The 17,454-nt window shown below is 48.0% G+C and overlaps 9 protein-coding genes across 9 annotated transcripts; 4 read left to right on the plus strand and 5 right to left on the minus strand.

Moving 5' to 3' along the window:
- Nucleotides 1-774: 774 nt before the first annotated feature.
- Nucleotides 775-2,528, minus strand: N7500_003636 (NAD-dependent succinate-semialdehyde dehydrogenase; the record flags this gene model as incomplete). The annotated part of the gene is made up of 5 exons (XM_056674782.1): nt 775-898; nt 965-1,226; nt 1,288-1,943; nt 1,991-2,360; nt 2,423-2,528. The coding sequence occupies 5 exons, from the start codon at nt 2,526-2,528 to the stop codon at nt 775-777; spliced, it is 1,518 nt and encodes a 505-aa protein (XP_056535307.1).
- A 427-nt stretch (nt 2,529-2,955) lies between these two features.
- N7500_003637 (putative flavin-containing amine oxidase) lies at nt 2,956-4,821 on the plus strand (the record flags this gene model as incomplete). The annotated part of the gene is made up of 2 exons (XM_056674783.1): nt 2,956-3,696; nt 3,754-4,821. The coding sequence occupies 2 exons, from the start codon at nt 2,956-2,958 to the stop codon at nt 4,819-4,821; spliced, it is 1,809 nt and encodes a 602-aa protein (XP_056535308.1).
- Nucleotides 4,822-5,352: 531 nt separating this feature from the next.
- Nucleotides 5,353-6,449, plus strand: N7500_003638 (ketopantoate reductase family protein; the record flags this gene model as incomplete). Its single annotated transcript, XM_056674784.1, has 2 exons — nt 5,353-5,548; nt 5,608-6,449. 2 exons carry the CDS (start codon nt 5,353-5,355, stop codon nt 6,447-6,449), a joined length of 1,038 nt encoding a protein of 345 aa, XP_056535309.1.
- Nucleotides 6,450-6,824: 375 nt separating this feature from the next.
- N7500_003639 (alpha-hydroxy acid oxidase) lies at nt 6,825-8,340 on the minus strand (the record flags this gene model as incomplete). Its single annotated transcript, XM_056674785.1, has 7 exons — nt 6,825-6,900; nt 6,968-7,044; nt 7,101-7,354; nt 7,425-7,667; nt 7,729-8,066; nt 8,128-8,161; nt 8,247-8,340. The coding sequence occupies 7 exons, from the start codon at nt 8,338-8,340 to the stop codon at nt 6,825-6,827; spliced, it is 1,116 nt and encodes a 371-aa protein (XP_056535310.1).
- A 603-nt stretch (nt 8,341-8,943) lies between these two features.
- On the minus strand, nt 8,944-9,952 carry N7500_003640 (Class II aldolase/adducin N-terminal; the record flags this gene model as incomplete). The annotated part of the gene is made up of 3 exons (XM_056674786.1): nt 8,944-9,024; nt 9,087-9,603; nt 9,666-9,952. The coding sequence occupies 3 exons, from the start codon at nt 9,950-9,952 to the stop codon at nt 8,944-8,946; spliced, it is 885 nt and encodes a 294-aa protein (XP_056535311.1).
- A 521-nt stretch (nt 9,953-10,473) lies between these two features.
- Nucleotides 10,474-12,741, plus strand: N7500_003641 (Zn(II)2Cys6 transcription factor; the record flags this gene model as incomplete). The annotated part of the gene is made up of 3 exons (XM_056674787.1): nt 10,474-10,723; nt 10,787-11,718; nt 11,782-12,741. The coding sequence occupies 3 exons, from the start codon at nt 10,474-10,476 to the stop codon at nt 12,739-12,741; spliced, it is 2,142 nt and encodes a 713-aa protein (XP_056535312.1).
- A 541-nt stretch (nt 12,742-13,282) lies between these two features.
- N7500_003642 (uncharacterized protein) lies at nt 13,283-13,465 on the plus strand (the record flags this gene model as incomplete). The annotated part of the gene is made up of 1 exon (XM_056674788.1): nt 13,283-13,465. The coding sequence occupies one exon, from the start codon at nt 13,283-13,285 to the stop codon at nt 13,463-13,465; it is 183 nt and encodes a 60-aa protein (XP_056535313.1).
- A 326-nt stretch (nt 13,466-13,791) lies between these two features.
- Nucleotides 13,792-15,347, minus strand: N7500_003643 (uncharacterized protein; the record flags this gene model as incomplete). Its single annotated transcript, XM_056674789.1, has 2 exons — nt 13,792-15,135; nt 15,189-15,347. The coding sequence occupies 2 exons, from the start codon at nt 15,345-15,347 to the stop codon at nt 13,792-13,794; spliced, it is 1,503 nt and encodes a 500-aa protein (XP_056535314.1).
- A 915-nt stretch (nt 15,348-16,262) lies between these two features.
- N7500_003644 (F1F0 ATP synthase subunit gamma) lies at nt 16,263-17,403 on the minus strand (the record flags this gene model as incomplete). Its single annotated transcript, XM_056674790.1, has 4 exons — nt 16,263-16,359; nt 16,411-16,579; nt 16,632-17,206; nt 17,348-17,403. The coding sequence occupies 4 exons, from the start codon at nt 17,401-17,403 to the stop codon at nt 16,263-16,265; spliced, it is 897 nt and encodes a 298-aa protein (XP_056535315.1).
- Between the last annotated feature and the right edge of the window lie 51 nt (nt 17,404-17,454).

A 17,454-nucleotide genomic window follows, 5' to 3' on the forward strand; every position in this document is an offset into this window, starting at 1 on the left:
GTCACAGTTTGTAGATATTAAAACACCAACTTTCTCCATACCGAATTCAACGATTGCATCATAAATTCAATGTCGAAGTGGAAGGGCACGCCGAAGGAACATTGACTGCCACCTGGCCCCTAAACGTTGGGAAGTCATGGAGGAGCCTTCGTATCTCCAAATATTTCTATTTCCACACCCCCATGTCTCGCATAGTGGACCCTTCCTCAGCCAGAGACGCCATGATAGTGACATATTAATGTTCCTATTTCTGTTAGAAACCCCAGACGTCAGGCTTATCGGGGATTCTCAATTGGGAATCTTACAGCGTGACCAATCGGCAAACACTGTTGAATCACAACTTGAGATAGACTCTTGTCTCGTTCCCTAAACGCATATGGTAAACTAAATCGAAATTGTGTTTAGAAGATTCGCGTGTTTAGACTGGGCAGATAACAATTGACGCTTTCTACCAATTGAGAAATTGATATTTGTCAGAGCTCAGCTTCGAAGATTCCAAATTTGGTCGTCTCACTTTTTAAAAAGGCTGGAGCCTGTGTATGGCATACGATTAGAGTCTACAAGTTTGAATGTTACTCAGACATGAACGGCATATTTGTCCAATAGTTCTATCCCTATATCTTGTGAAAGTCCTGAACCTCTTTCATCTTAGGATTTGCTGTGAATAATTCTACCGAAAGCAATAGCTGCCTTGATTATTTCAGAGATGTTGCCCAGCAATTATTGAGGTTTAGTCAGACCAAAAACATTTCTCTGCCAAGACCGGTAGATAGTCTACAGAAGAGATTTATGCACTACGTTGACGTTTCCGGTGACAACAGTTTTAGTCTGGAGATAATCATCAATGCCGTATTTGCTTCCTTCACGGCCCATTCCAGATTGTTTGATTCCACCAAACCTATACATTGTTAAAAGAGAATTCAAAGCAAGAGAATCGAAGGGGATTAGGCAACGGGGCACTCACGGACTGGAGGCATCAGAAACCGCCCCTGTGTTGATGGCCACCATGCCAAATTGCAAGAGTTCCGAAACTCGATTAGCACGTGTAATATCTTGCGTAAAGATATATGATGCTAAGCCCACGTCACATGCGTTGGACGCAGCAACAACCTCATCTTCCGTCTTGAAGGAGAAAATGGGAGCGACGGGACCGAAGATTTCTTCGTTGGCCACAGACATATCGGGGCTCATGTTGGTGAGGATAGTAGGCTCGAAAAAGTTTGGACCTAAGAAGAAATCATCCGGTCAGTGGGCATGGATATACAAAGCATGTAATATATGACATACCCAGATCAGGCCTCCTCTTTCCACCAAGCTCCACCTTTGCACCGCGCTTCACGGCATCATCCACAAGGCCGGCAACTCTTTCCGCTGCCGCGGGAGTGACTAGAGGGCCATGAGTGGTCTTCGCATCAAAGCCATTACCGACTTGGAACTGGCTCACTGCGCTCTTGAACATTTTGATAAAATCATCGTAAATGCTCTCCTGGACAAATATCCGGTTGGAGCACACGCATGTCTGCCCAGAGGACTTGAACTTGCTACCAATTGCTGCAGCTACAGCCAGCGAGAGGTCGGCATCCTCAAAGACAATGAAAGGAGCATTACCACCAAGCTCAAGGCCAAGCTTCTTCAAAGAGTTGCTCGATTGTTGCATGAGCAGCCTTCCGACCCGAGTGGATCCGGTGAAGGAGATTTTGCGTACAGTGTTCGAGGAGCACAGAGCCTGGCCAATTTCCGGCGTGTTCTCCAATGCAGTCACGCTGTTGATCACACCTGGAGGGATTCCTGCCCGCTCGCCTAGCTTGAGCAAGGCATTGGCTGTGAACGGGGTTTCGCCTGCGGTCTTGACGACAACTGTACAGCCAGCCGCCAATGCAGGGCCCAATTTTCTAGTTATCATAGCAGCAGGGAAGTTCCAGCTTCGAAGGGTCAGCCGTCCACTAATAGAATCATTGCAAGGGAGGTCCAAGATGTAAGGTGGACTCACGGCGTGATAAGACCGCAGACACCAATGGGTTCCTTCAGAACAGAAACTCGGAAACTTGGCTGACTGTGTGGAATCACATCGCCATAGATCCGCGCCGCCTCTTCTGCGAACCACTCTAGGAAGCTGGATGCAAAGAGAACCTCACCAGCAGCATCTGGTTTAGCCTTGCCATTTTCCCAGGTGATCAATGTAGCCAAATCCTCCTGGTTCTCCATTACCAACTCATACCACCGACGTAAAAGTCGACTGCGGTTTCGGCCGGTTCGAGAGCGCCAGGCTGGAAGTGCCGCTGCCGCTGATTCAATTGCCCTTTGTGCATCGCTGGTGTCCGATTCTGGACAAGATCCGATGAGTTTGCCGCTGGCAGGGTCTATGCTCGCGACACATTGGTAAGTGATGAGCTGTAACCAAAGTCATTGCTATCCATCTCACCTGTCACATTGAATCGCTTTCCAGACGCTGCGTCGACCCATTTCCCGTCAATGTAGTTTTGACCAATCAGCAGGGACGGATCCTTCAGTACGATGTTTGTAGCCATTATGAAGTCACGCAATACTATAGTTGTAAAGTAGAATATCACAAATAACTAAAAGCTTCGAATAATTCTCTCTTCAATTATATCCCTTATGAAGCCGTCAAATTATAGGGATTCTGGAGGTTCGGTGATCATTCCGAAGTCAAAAGATTTCCTTGGTAGGTGACAGCGCACGACTCCGAAGGCCACAGAGAAGATCCCCCAGCATCTTCCCTCCTTGGCGAGTAAAATGTGATATGGCTAATTGACCCCTCCTCTCTGGAATCTCCTTCCTTTTAGGGCCTCATGAGGACATGTTGGGATCGACAACATTGGTGAAGCTGAGCGGTGATAGCTGACCTGGGTCTGTCACCTTATCTCTGCAGTATATATCCCAACAATTTTCACCTGTCACTTTCTTTCATCAAGCCCAATAGTTACATCTCCTGAGATGCCGAAGCTTGTAGAGACCGTCGATCTGTCCAACACTGCCACTGCATATTATGCACCAGCAACAGTTGCACCCATTGGCAAACTCATACATGTCTCTGGACAGCCCGGAAACACAAAGGATGGCCTTGTGCCAGCTGACTATGAGTCGCAAATTCATCTAGCCCTGCTCAACCTGCGCAAGATTATCATCGCTGCTGGGTCTTCAATTGAGAACATTGTGAAGCTGCAACTCTTCATTGTCGATTATGATGCAGCCAATCGCAAGCACACCCGGCACATCCAACGATTTCTTAATGGCCACCGACCGGCCATCACTCTGATCCCCGTTCCCAAACTTGCGGTTTCGTCATGGCTCTTCGAGATCGACGCTACAATCGCCCTCCCAGAGCCTTCTATTCCTCCTGTCATCCCTGCCGCCAATGAGAATACCGATGTTATAATCATTGGCGCTGGTCTTGCCGGTCTCTCCGCTGCACATGATATCTTGCGCGCGGGCTTGTCTTGCGTCATTCTTGAAGCGCGCGATCGTGTCGGCGGCAAGACTTGGAGCTCACCCCTTAATGGTGGCGGTGTCATTGACTTGGGTGCTGGCTGGATCAATGACACTAACCAGAGCAAGGTCTATGCTCTGGCGAAGCGTTACGGCGCGGAGGTCATTGTGCAGAACACCCAGGGCAATGTAGCTCTGCAGGACTTTGATGGCAACTGCACTCCATTCGTCTACGGAGATATGCCTAACGTAAGGTTCCTATTATCAATATTTAATAGATGGATCAAGCTGACATTGTTTCTCTAGTTTGATAAAGCTACCCAGGCCCACCTGACGGAGATCCGTGATCTGTGCGAGGCTGATTGTCAAGCTCTCGACACTTGGAGGCCTCAAGACACTAGCTTGGATTCTATCACATTTGAGACCTACCTGCGGTCCCGTGGGGCGAGCGAGGTAGCTATTGCCACTGGAATGGTCTGGACTCGAGCAATGCTTGGCCAGGATCCGCGAGATGTTTCAGCACTTTATTTCCTCAACTATTGCAAGTCTGGAGGTGGTTTATTACAGATGCGGTCCGATCGTAAAGACGGCGGGCAATACCTCCGCATTCGACAGGGTACTCAGGTCTTCTCTTTGGGATTGGCATCATCCCTTCCGGAGGGAACTATTCGACTCTCCAGTCCTGTGCACTCGGTTATCCAGAACGCCGACAAGTCAGTGAAGGTTCAAGCGGGGGGTCTAGTTTACGGCGCCCGCAAAGTCATCATCACTACACCTAGTCCTGCTATGAAAACCATCTCATTCCACCCCAAGCTCCCTCCGGCGAAGCAAGCATGGATTGAGTCCACTACCTATGGGTACTACACCAAGGCCATGATGGAGTTCCGCTCTCCCTTCTGGATCAAGGCTGGCTTCTGTGGCTTAGCTCAGTCGTTTGTTGGACCTGCTAGCGTTGTACGAGACAGCTGTAGCCCTGAAGATAAGAAGTATGTCCTCACTTGCTTCATGGCCAGTGATCCTGGCCGAGCTTGGTCTGCGCTGCCCCAAAAGGAACGGGAACAGAGCTTGCTGCAACAACTTGGAAAGCTTTTTGGAGTTGGGAACCTCGATAAAGAATTCATCCAGTTGACTGCATACGAGTGGGTGAACGATGAGTGGGCCGGCTGGGGCTGTCCGTGCACAGCTCTGACTCCCGGTGTCCTCGATACTCTGGGCCCGGATGCGTTGCGTGAAAGCTCTGGTAACTTGCACTTCGCGGGCACCGAGACTGCTGGTGAGTGGAAGGGCTATATGGAAGGGGCTATTCGTAGCGGAGAGCGGGCCGCCGCTGAGGTTGTGAAGACACTCAACGCTGGTATTGTTTCACGTCTATAGAGGCCACTGTTCGCCATACTTTATGCTACGCTTACGCTGTACATACGGTCTTTTTTTAGTATCACAAAATTACTAGAATCATGTATGCCATTACTCTCCTCTCAATTCTATGTTGTAGATATCTCAGCTAAGATCAACAATTGAGCTCACGAGGCGTGCCGACTATAAAACATTCATATTCTTCCTTACGAACTGAGATAGTCTTTCCTGCATTCTTCGGAGATAACTCCAACCTTTACTCAAGTCCTACAGATCGACGTCACAGACTTCCGCTGTGAGATGCCTATTTTGAAGAAAGTGGATCTCCATCTTAGTGGGGTGGCTCTATCTTTTTCCCATTCGCGATGATCTTCCTATCGTATAATAAGCCCGCGTTGACTTGGAAATCTAGAGCTCTTATATTCGTAGGCTCTCATATTAAATGTCTCAATGAGCTTTGTTCGTTGTTTTAAAGCCTCCAAAAGACCTACCCACTTGCCTTTAACCCTCTTCTTTATCGCTCCTCCCCACCGTCCTATCACTATCACAGAAATGTCCGAGCAAAAGGCAAGAGTCCTCATCGTCGGCACCGGTGGTGTCGGTACTATGTCAGCCTATGCGCTCGAGCAGGGTGGCAAAGCCGAGGTCACAGCCGTTATGAGATCCAACTACGAAGCTGTGAAGGCGAACGGCGTGAACATCGATTCCGTGCAATATGGCAATGGTATTAAATTCCGACCTACCAACAGTAAGTTCTCGCGCATATCCCAAATACAAAAATTCAGGATTCTAACCTATCACCAAAAGTCTGCAAAACCATCCCCGATGTCGTCAAGGAGAATCTCCCACCATTCGATTTCATCCTTGTAACAACCAAGAATATCCCCGACGTCTCGCCAACCGTCGCCGACATCATCGCACCCGCAGTGACCCCAGGTAAAACCGCCATTGTTCTCTCCCAGAACGGCATCAACATCGAGAAGCCCATCATCCCCCGCTTCCCCACCAACCCAATCATCAGCAGCGTCTCCTTCATCGGCGCAACCACACGCTCACACTGCGATATCCTACACGACGACCCAGACGACCAGAAGATCGGCCCCTTTTCTAGCCCGGAAGTCCCAGCCCAGGTCGCCGAGGACGCGGCCAAGCGCTACATTAATATATACAATCCGCACGGCAAGCTCGATCTGATCTACGATGCGGACGTCCGTCGCTGCCGCTGGCGCAAGCTACTTTACAACGCCTCCTACAACCCCGTGTCTACGATATTGCGCATGGATACACCACGCATGCGAATGAGCGCACATGTCATTGACGACCTTATCCGCCCTATCATGAAGGAGATTCTGGCTGTTGCTCGTGCTGACGGGGTCTCCGACTTCCCTGATGAGTTGGTTGAGAATGTTATTCGTGGCGATCCTCTGGACACGGCATTCAAGCCATCCATGTGTCAGGATATTGAGAAAGGGAATCTGTTTGAGGTTGAGAATATTGTTGGTGAGCCGTTGCGGGAGGGTGAGGCTAAGGGTGTTCCTATGCCTACTCTTCGTACGGTCTATGGTATACTCAAGGGTTTGCAACTTCAGGTTAAGGAGAGTAAGGGCTTGTGGGAGCCTAAGTTCACTGCCGATAACCCATACCAATAAATAATTGTTTCATTAGTTTGATTTAATGTGATGAAGTTGGTCATGATATTTTCTTGAATATCGTTTGTCTTTTTTCTAAGTAGATATATCCTATTGATGTAATGCTTTCACCTTTTGGATTTATGTACTTCTCACTCCACGCAGTATGAGGAAATCGGATCATGATCCTATTCGGCTTTCCGTATTTATCAACTCAGACTGCCTTGCATAGCAAAGGTACGGTTTTGTTGTGCAAAACGTAGCATCATTGAACTTCTTTATGTTTTGGCTTGAGCAGATACAGAGTTTAATAAAAGGTGCATGTCTCTGATGAAATTGTCTGCTAGAGATATGTTCATTCTCGCCATGATGTTACATCCTATAGTTCCCGACCCTTCATAATTTCAACAAACGACCATCCGGCTGGAGTAGCGAGACCATCTCCTTGCGAATTTCAGACACGTTCTTGCAACTAGAAAGATTGTTAGCAATCTGATGATACCCGCAATTGATGCGTCAGTTTCAGTTAGATATCATACCCTGCTAACGCCATGCACGTCCTGAACTCATCGTAAAGCAATTTGATAGCAAGGTCTACACCTTCTTCGCCATTGTACTATGATAGGAGTTAATCAACTTGTTCGAAAATTCAATCTTCCCTAAAGCACTTACGGCTAAACCCCAAATAGCCGGTCGACCTGCAAGGCAGAAATCGGCACCAAGAGCTAGGGCCTTGAAGATATCGGTGCCTCGTCGGATACCACCGTCGACAGCAATGGGAATCTTGCCCTTTGCCACAGGGACAATCTCGCGGAGAACGTCGAGGGTGGAGGGGACACTATCAAGCTGGCGACCGCCGTGATTTGAGATTACAATTCCGTCGAAGCCATACTTTATGGCGAGTTCGGCGTCTTCTGCAGTATAGACTGGTAACAAGCCAATGTCAGTAAATCAATGTCTTCGACGAAGAATCTGGAGGTTTTATGTAGTACACACTTCCTTTGCCCCAGATTTCCATTTTTGTATGTTGACGGAAGAAGGGCATAATCTGTGGCCATTCAATAGAGGAATCGTAGGCCATTGACTCATCGCCATCCTCGAGATTGGTCACATCAACGCCCGGGAAAAGATTTGGGTATTCCATACCCTCGGGCACGGCGAACTTGTTGCGATACTCATTGAGTCGTCGGCCCAAGTAAGGTACATCAAGGGTGAGAAATAGTGCCTTGAAGCCAGCGGCTGGGATTTTGAGTTAGTAGTTGGACAACACATTCTGCTTGATCTCGAATCACAGTCTCACCCTCGGCCCGCTTGATCATTTGGATCATAGCCTTCTTGTTCTTGAGAAGACTCATCTGCATCACGTAAGGGTTGCCCTTGCTGTGTGATATGACATTTTCCAGCTCCTTGGTAGAGTAGTTTGATAGGCCCATGAGAGTATTGTTTTTGGCGCAGGCCTTGGATGTACCCTCCTCTCCGTCGGGGTGTGCCAGTGTTTGCATGGCAGTTGGAGAGAATCCGAAGGGAAACTTTACCTTGCACCCGACGATGGAAGTGCTGGTGTCCAGGTGTGAAAGATCGCGTAGTACGCGAGGACGGATCATGTATCGATCATAGGCTGATTCGTTCTCTCGGAGTCTGACATCGATCAGCCGTCTGACAGGAAACGCATGTGTGGATACATAGAATATAAACATACGTAATGAGGTCCATAGCTCCCTCGTTGTAGTATTCTAATTGTTTCCTTTAGTTCTGCCATTGACCGTTTCAATTGTTCAACTCAATCGAATAATTGCCGGCATTGAATCGCAAACATACCACGATAAGCCTTTTGCATCTTGCCTGAGCCCAATCGCTCGAGGTCTTTGATGCAGTAGACCTCCTCATTGTGAGTCTTTCCCCGGTTCGCCATTGTAGCTCAGAATAAGTGGTGTGGAAAGGGATATAAGAGGGTTATTAGAGACCTTGAAGGGACTGAAGAATCCTACAAATATTTGAAGCCAAGGAGGGATAGTCTTTAAAGGAGATATATGTCTGACAACTAAGAAGCCAATTGAAACCCACATTTCTCTATCTCAATGGCGATTTCGGCGATGTCGGCGACACACCGATAGTGGGCCTTTTCGCTATGGCCTACCCAGTCTGTACCCAAATCAATCCTTGGCCAAGGTAAATCAAAGCAATATGATTGGCAGATCCTCTAAATGAAAACTCTCTAGTTTGCGACGTTGGAAAGTGTAGTGTCGAAATAAATCCGCTGTTAGATATAGGTGTTACGCGGTAGAATGCTTTTCGCAGTAAGGAATATAGAACAATTACATATCTGAGAAACCCATGTCAGATTCAAAGATCATTCCCACAACATTTACGATAATATCCCAATTTCACGCATGAACGTAGCCTAGTAGACTGAATGGCTTTTTCTCCTGGTCAAAAGGCGAATGACAAAATTGATTACTTCATTTGTTTTCGATCATCATATCTAAATAATCTCCGAGCTAGAAAATCGTCAAACCTATTCCCCCTTGCATAATTCGCCCTTGGACTTCCAGATCTCGTATTCAAAGTCTGGTTGGAATTCGGTATAGAGAGTCTCCTACACTGGGTGTTAGAGCGCCATTCATCTCAAATCATGCCAGAATTGGAAAGCAAACTTACTGGATCAGCATTCACCTTGGCGGTAAATTCAGCTTCTCTATCTCCAATAATGTTCTGAGCGATACCGGTGCTCTCAACCATGATCTGAACCTCGCAGGATCGCTCCATTAATGTGAACAGGTAAGCAGCCTCATCAACAGTACCGCCAGTAGTCAAGAGACCGTGGTTCTGAAGCACCATAACCCGGCCTGTATCTCCCAGGGCCTCAGCAATGCGCTCGCTCTCATCTGCACCCAAAACAACGCCGCCAAATGATTTGTAGACGGCCTGTGTGCCCCAAAAATTACAGGTATCCTGGTTGATAATATTGAGCGGCCGTCCAAACGTGGCCCAGGCTTTTCCAGCCGGAGAGTGCGTATGGCAGGCGGCATGGATATCAGGTCGTGCCTTGTGGATGGCGCTGTGGATCATGAAGCCAGCCGCATTGATGGCTGTTTTGTTGCCACCGATAACCTGGCCCTCTTCGTCAATATGCACCATGTCACTGGCCTTGAGCATGCCGAAGTGCTTTCCCATGCTGAAGAATGTCAGCTGTGTTAATTCCTCTCACACGTATGATCGAATAACTTCAAATCTTACGGGTTAATCCAGAATGTCGAGGGATCAATCGGATCGCGCACACTGATGTGGCCACTGGTTCCCTCTGTATATCCCTTTCGTGCAAAGACACGGAAAGCACCGGCCATGTGCTCTAGCTGCCATTGTCGCTTCTTGTAGAGATCGTTGATCTTAGGAATGCCAGGGAACTCGTATCCACCGGTTGCAAGCGATGCGTGCGCGCCAGCGGCTTGGTCTGTAACCTCTGTAGTAACATGAATAGGGGAACCCTGCTCTTCGAGCGAGTGGGTAGTGGTAATTGTGGTCATATTGAATTATGGAAGTGCGTTGTCTTTGTTCTCGAAACGTTCGGGAGACAGAGGTTGATTTGATTTACCGTATGTCTTGAATTTAGGGAGGCTAGCATAAGGCAAAATTTATCAACTCTTGTATTCGGAATGGCTTGCATGTCATCAGCATGTCTCACGATGGAAATCCAAGTAGACATACCTGCATGGCTGTGATTGGTCTCGAGTGGGTCCCACCTTGAGGAAAGTCACGCCGACGCGGTGACCTTCTCTCACTTGAGCGCCAACTTCCCCGGTGTCGCCAGGCGATCTTACAGATACTCATAGCTAATCCATTCGATAACGGTGGGGTATACGTAGTTGCTGTCATCGTGGATTCGTCTCCCACGGTGTCAACTTCCTCTCACCTCATCTCGATTGGACTTGTCTTGCCCTAGGACCGACGATCCAGATTCAGTGTCTTTATTCCCGACCTGGTCTCATCTGTCTATTCAACTTGCAGCGAATTATCGCATGCGCGGGTGGGTGGAGGCGTCGACCCCATGTCCGCCCCAATTCGATCTAGGAAGCGCACGAAAACGTTTACCGGGTGTTGGACTTGCCGGACCCGCAAGATCAAATGCGATGAGCTCAAGCCATGCTGTGGTCAATGCTATGAAAAAGGACTTAGCTGTGAGGGATACTCTGCCCGCTTGCAGTGGCTCACACCAGCCACAGGCAAGCGAGGCCTTCGCTCGGTGGACCCACCGGGGGGTTCCATAAGCCAATCTCTCAGGCGTCTCATGCCTCCAGGTGAGTTGCATGTGAATCGAAGCGTGCCTTTTCTGGGATATATTGTATTAACGTATATTTTAGAGCCTCTGGAATATGCCCTAGACTGGGACCAAGTGGATGGCATTCTCCATTATCTTGATTCTCTCGAATCTGTTCTCAATCCTCGCAGTGAGGATGTGAGTGCCAACATCCAGAATTTCGGCGTTTTCCGGGTTCAACCAAATACCTCGTCTGGTGTTGATCAACTTAATACTACAACTCCTTGTGCAACTGAAGTTTGCCAGCCCGGGAATGGGTACGATCTAATCTTTGAGCCGGAGTCAGTGTCTATACAGTCAGAGTCATGGAGTGATAATTCTGAAGCAGGGGCAGCATGGAGTCTTTGTACTCTTCATGGGCAACCGTTGAATTTGGATTTCACTCAACAAGATTTGGCCCCGGCTGTTGTCCAAAGGCCGCCAGGCGATGTTTCAAACTCTCCAGCTCGTACATACCATATTGCGCAAGCACAACCCCTCGAGTCAGACGGGTTGATCCTCTCTCAGGGGGTCCAGAGCAATCGCTCGAACGAGACGCAGAGTGTCTCTCCCCGTCTGACAAACACACTCGAGAGCCTGGTCGTTCCATCCCAGGAGCGACTCCTCATGAGACACTACAGCCACCGAGTAGTCAATCTATTCTGTGTAATTGACAATTCTAAAAGTCCCTGGAAAACAATCCACTTACCCCGTGTCCTACAATCTGCCGGTGAACTGAGCTTTGGTTGTACCACCACGCGAATCCGTGACGCATTAAAATATTCATTGCTTTCTATAAGCGCATTTTGTTTATCAAACGATCATAAATCTCATCGCCGAGAAGAAGAAGCTAAGAATTGGTGCACGATCGCTTCGCGGTATCGTTGTGATGCTATTGGACTTCTCAAATATGCGGTTGAAACCGATCTTTATGCCGACAAGAGACCAAAGTACAAGGAGTTTCTTGCCACTATGCTCTCTATGATCACAATTAATGTACTTCAAATAGTTCTCCATGGTTGCATCCTAACACAGTTATGCTAATGTCTGACTATTCAGGTCATGTCTGGAGATACAAGTACTTGCAGTGTTCATTTGGATGGGGCCGAGAAGCTTATAAGTCATATGAATACTCGGAAGGCCACTTTCTCTCGCAAGGCTCAATCGCTCCATCGGATCTATCTTTACCTACGCGTGATTTATGAAAGTACCGCCGCGAGAAGGTCAAAAGGCGGAATTTCCAGATTTTCGCCATCACTGGGTTCACAAAGAACGTTCGGTCCGCAGCCCGTATTTCCTACGCAACACCTCTTTATTGAGGACGATGAAACACCTTCGTCTATGCTTCCCATGGGAGCAGATACGATGATAGGTGAGAGTACCTTGCCAGAGATGTCGGCATATGAATGCATATACGGTATACCGCAGAGCCTTCTGATTCTCTTGAAGGAATCGATCGAGGTCATCGACGAGGTGAACCACCATCGCATGAGTACGGAAGAGGCATCCATTCCGGAATGTTTGAACCAGATCTGTGATGATCTTGAACAGAAGATCATGGATTGGCCACTCGATGAGCGTCTTCATCGTTATGAAGAGTCCACCAATGGCATCAGTGCTACCATCATCTACCATCAGACTCGGGCATTTCTCAATGCCCTCATCATCTATTTCTCGCAGAGTGTGAGACTGATGAGTCACCGGTATCTCCGCCAATATGTCCAGGCGATTCTGGATAGCATTGAAGCCATTGAACAGCTCAAAGAGGAGACTAAAATACTTGCTGCTCCGCTTTTTTGGCCAGCGTTCATGGGTGCCACTGAGGCCTTTGAGCCTAAGCACCAAGAACGCTTTCGATTGTGGTACGAGCGAGTAGAAGTATATGGAATTGAAGCTGTGAGGACAGGTATACAAGTTGTGCACGAAGTTTGGAGGCGGGGGCCAACAACAAACCGGCATATGCGTTCTGGCTGGCGCAGCGTTGTGGAACAGACGGGGGATCATCTCATGTTAACTTAGAATATCCGATATTTGGCCTATTAAATGAATCTAGCTTGTAGCTGAGAAAGTCTGCTTCCGGTAATACTGTCTCATATGAGATACCCATCCAGTCCATCTAGCTCCACGTACAATGTCACACTGTTACATCTATCGTCTTGTAGATCTCCTCTTTGTAGAAGGGATGCCTGAGACTTTTGTCTGAGGACGAGTCACCACAGCCTGGCAGGACTCAAGCAGTTTTTGTGGAGACTGAGCTCGACTACGTCGCGATCATAGGCCATAATCTGCATTTTGGCTCTGAATGTGTGAGCGAGGATAATGTCAATACCAGCAGGACAGAAAGGATTTATATTGCAAGAGGTATTTCAAGCAAGGTAACAGGTGAATCGAGTGATAGGGAAAAAATATTTCTTGGGTGTTCATCGGAATGCGTCCCTTTGGCCGTACGGCCTTGTCTGATCCGCCGTGTCTTCGCTTTCTTTTGTCCCTCAACTATTTATTTGGACTTCTGGTCTCTCATTTCTTAACTCAGAATTTCCTCATATTACTGTACACCATCATGGCTTCTAATCCCACTACTTGTGGGCCTGGTGGCAGTGGTTCAACTACAGAAAAGGAAATTGGACATGAGCGCCCTCGCTTGACTGTCCTTCAAACGAAAGCAAAACTGGAATATTCCGCTCGCAAGAGGCGCAAGAGTACAATAAGCAGTCAGATTGACTTTGAAGTGGCTTCAAAGTGAATCAGAAGTAAACATACAGGCACATCAGATATTTATCGTGTAGTGTCTGTTGGACAAGTGGGAAAGATATGTCAACCAGGATTCGATAAATTCAATGGAATTGGGTGAAAATTCCACTATGATATCAGCAATTCTTTTTTTTTTCTTTTTCGAATTTCAACAAAACAATAAGACCGAAAAGGGTATTCCTCCTACAACCCGCGAGATATCCATCCTTCCGAAACCACAAGGAAGAATCCAGACCGAAGAGAAATCCAGACCAAACAAAGATAAAAGAAAAAGATAAACGGAGAACAGAAAACACATATGATCCAACATGGGATCGATCACTGCTCCTGCAAACCAGATCCCAGGAGAGGGGCATGACCGGAGAATTTACATCGGACACAGGCCTTCATACCGCAGCCAGGGCAAGTGAGGGTGTATGTAGGCATCCACATGTTGCAAATATTGCACATGGGACGGCAAAACTCTTTGTACCAGTATCCCAGATGGGAGCAAACCTTGGGGTCATTTCGGACTTTCATAGGCGATGCAGTAGGGACTGAAAGACGAACATCTTCCAACCAGCCACAATAGGTCTCCAGCATAAGGCCGTTCAGCTCGCCACCGAGGTCATCAATGGTGTAACGTCCATTGGGGTCGGCAAGCTTCTGCTTGAGAAATGAGACCAGAGGGCGCAGCGAATCATGGCCCACCATGTAAGATTTGAGCAGTCTGTCGGCATCAGACTTGGAACTGTTGGTGCTAGACTTGGAATCCTCGGCGGTGGCCTTGAAAGTTGAATTCTCGTTGGCTGAATGAGTGTAGTTGGGAGAGTTTCCATTTAAATCATGAGAATCATGAGGGGTGGAGTTGAAAGTTGAGTGCTCATTGGCTGACTTGGTATATCTGGGAAATTTATCACCTGGATAATCAGCGGTGGGCTTGAGAGTCGAGTGCCCGTTGGGTGAATGGGTGTGGTTGGTAGAGGAGCAACTTGTTGAGAAGTCAACGGACGAATCATTGCTAGCAGCAGACCGAGGACTTGAAGTGCATTCAGAGTACGTCGGAGAGGAACCGAACTCCTTGGTATATTCATAGGCAAAAGAATCGAATGTGTCTGCAGGGTTGCAGGTCTTGACATCCTCTTCGGGCAGGACATCTGCGAAATGATTGAACTGATGGTTATTGCCAAAGTTGAGGTCATCCAGAACTTCTTCCACAATATGATCCTGCTCTTCCACGATATCTGCTAGATCATGTTTCATTCGAGCCCGCATGTTTGCTTTGCGACGCTGTGCCCGTGCCTTCTGTACTTCTGGATCAATGCCAGCCCATTCATTTTCCCACTGGGTATTTTCTGCCTGAAATTGCGCGCGTTTTGCCTTTGATTCGGCCGAGTTTGGGTCCATGTGTACACTTGTTCCATAACTGTAGTAGTAGCTGGGGCTGTACTGGCGTTGATACGCTGACTTGTATTCATAAGTTGACTCGGTAAATTGACCCGGCCAGTAATTGAAGTCATATCCGTGGCGTTCTCGCTTTGACGAGCGATGGCGATTACCCCTGTAGGACCAAGGTGGTGTTTCATCCTCGGGATCTAGATGTCTCTTGGTCTTCCTTTCGAGGACCTCGTCAAGCAAGTACCGACGGTCTTTGTCTCGGAGAAGCTCAACAGCATCTTGAATCTGTTTTCCATGTCCTGTCAGCAATTTTCAGCAAATTGACGTTGAAGACATACTTTTCTGAATCGTTCAACGGTCGCAGCAGTATTTCCAGCCTTGTCTGGGTGGAGCTTCAACGCGAGCCGCTTGTAGGCAAGGTTGATGTCCTGGATTCGGGCGTTTCGTTCAACTCCCAGGATGGCGTAGGCATCAATGGTCACACCGATGGTCGACATGTTTGCCGTCATACAAGTCTTGGGAGTGGATGTCAGTATTCTGGTATACGTGTGTCTGTGTAGGCTTGATGATGAATATTCGTTGTTGGTATTTAAACAGCCTGATAGAACGAGAGAGATAGAAAGAGAGTAATGTGAGATCAATATGAAGGAATGCGGGCAATCAGAACCTATCCGATGAGGAAGGTGTGGGAAGTATCCTCAAAAGGACTGTTGGAATGGAGATGACTGGATCAAAACTCACTGCACAAACCTAGGAAATCAAATCAGAAAGAATGGCCAATATAGAGCCAGAGATAAGAGGGAAACAACTGAGGTAACAGAGAAGAGTATGATAAACAAGAGTATAGGCCCTGGAGGTGAAGGGTGGAATAAAGAATAAAAGCCACGCCGAGAGAATCTTCAGCATGAATTTGAAGAATAACAGGAGTAGAAAAAAAGAGAAGGGAAGGAAGGGAGAGAGGAAGAAGAGCTAGAAGAGAAGGGTAGAAGTAGAGCGAGGACGAGAGAGGCCTTGAGTAGACAATGCTATTGTAAATCGAATCCTATTGATCAAATAATCAGATCCCATTGTTGTGAATCTATAAACCGCTTTAGTATGAGAATCTATAAATGGCATAGTATTGTCACATTTTATATCAAAGAACATCAAAGAAGTTCATTATTACCCAAATAGGGCAATCTCCAGGGTTAGGGCTATACGCAAGGACAATGTGATATCCTCATTGGCTAAAGGCTATAAATGATCAGAGCCCTAACAGCATACCGTTTGATTGATTCAAGGTAGGGCTATACACCAGGACAAAGACTATACATAAGGAATTGAAATGGATTCACTCTGGTTTTACACAAGCTTAAGTTGGATCTAAATATGAACAAGTCTACACTAAAGTGACTTCGTCCTGTAGAATCAAATTAAGACATATCAGCACTGGCAGTGGCACCGGTGATAATCTCAACCAGCTCGCTGGTAATGGTGGCCTGGCGCTGACGGTTGTACAAGATCTGGAACCTGGGGGGGTTGTTAGAATCGAATTTTAAAAACAATACAGGTATAACATACTTGTTGATCATCTCTCCGGCGTTCTTGGAGGCGTTCTCCATGGCGTTGCGACGAGCCGAGATCTCGCAGGCGTGGCCCTCAGCCATGGCCCAGAAGAGGTTGTTGGCAAGAGAGTACTCGCGGAGGCTGCTCAGAACCTCATCATCAACCTCGTAAGAGGAGATGTTGGCTACATTGAATGTTAGTTGAAAATCAATGAACAGCGTGTAATAGATTCTGACCGGACTGGGTGATAGCCTCCTCGGAGTAGGCCTCGAGAGAGACGGCCTCGTAGCTGGTAGCGTTGACGAAAGAGTTGTAGATGATGCGAACGCTGGCGTAATCCTCGGGCAGAAGAGCGATCTGGTCGGCAATGGCCTGGGCATCGGCGAAGGTGGGGATGTCCTTGCAGACGTTGGCGAAGCTCAGAACGATGTTCTCGGGGGCGGCACGGGACAGCTGAGCCTTGGCCTTCTCACCGAGAATGGCAATGTCGGCGTTGGGGTTCTCGGCCAAGATACGGCGGGTGGCCTTGCTCAGACCGGAGTGGATACCACCGCAAAGACCCTTGTCGGAACTGGCAACAACCAGAAGAGTCTTCTTATCCTCGAGAGGCTTGGTCTCGGCCTGCTCGAAAAGGGTGTTGGAGGTCTGACCGTAGACGCGGGATTCGTCCATAGCACGCTGGGCACGGGTGAGACGAGTGGACGCAACAACCTTCATGGTGTTGGTGATCTTCTCAATGTTCTTGATGGACTTGAGACGACCCTCAATCTCACGCAGAGTCGCGAAAGTGGCGGCATTGGCGGGGGCAGGGCTTGATTTCGCAGTCAGCAATTGTCGTTCTAGCCTCCTCTGATGTCCAGCATAACTTGTAGTTTCAATGGTGTCGGGGTGGTTGCGTCGGAGTACGTCGGGTGGAAGGACTTTTGGCACGAGGTATCGGATGAAGACTTACCGAGCGACGGCGGCACCACCAGCCCGCAGGGCCGGGCGGACGGCACGGGAGAACATTATGCGAGAGATTTAAAGAGAAAAGGGAACGAGCAGTTAGTGACTGCGGAG

The sequence above is a fragment of the Penicillium coprophilum genome (genome assembly GCF_028826855.1).
Source record: "Penicillium coprophilum strain IBT 35676 chromosome Unknown utg000002l_segment0_segment1, whole genome shotgun sequence".
NCBI classification, from domain to species: Eukaryota; Fungi; Ascomycota; class Eurotiomycetes; order Eurotiales; family Aspergillaceae; genus Penicillium; species Penicillium coprophilum.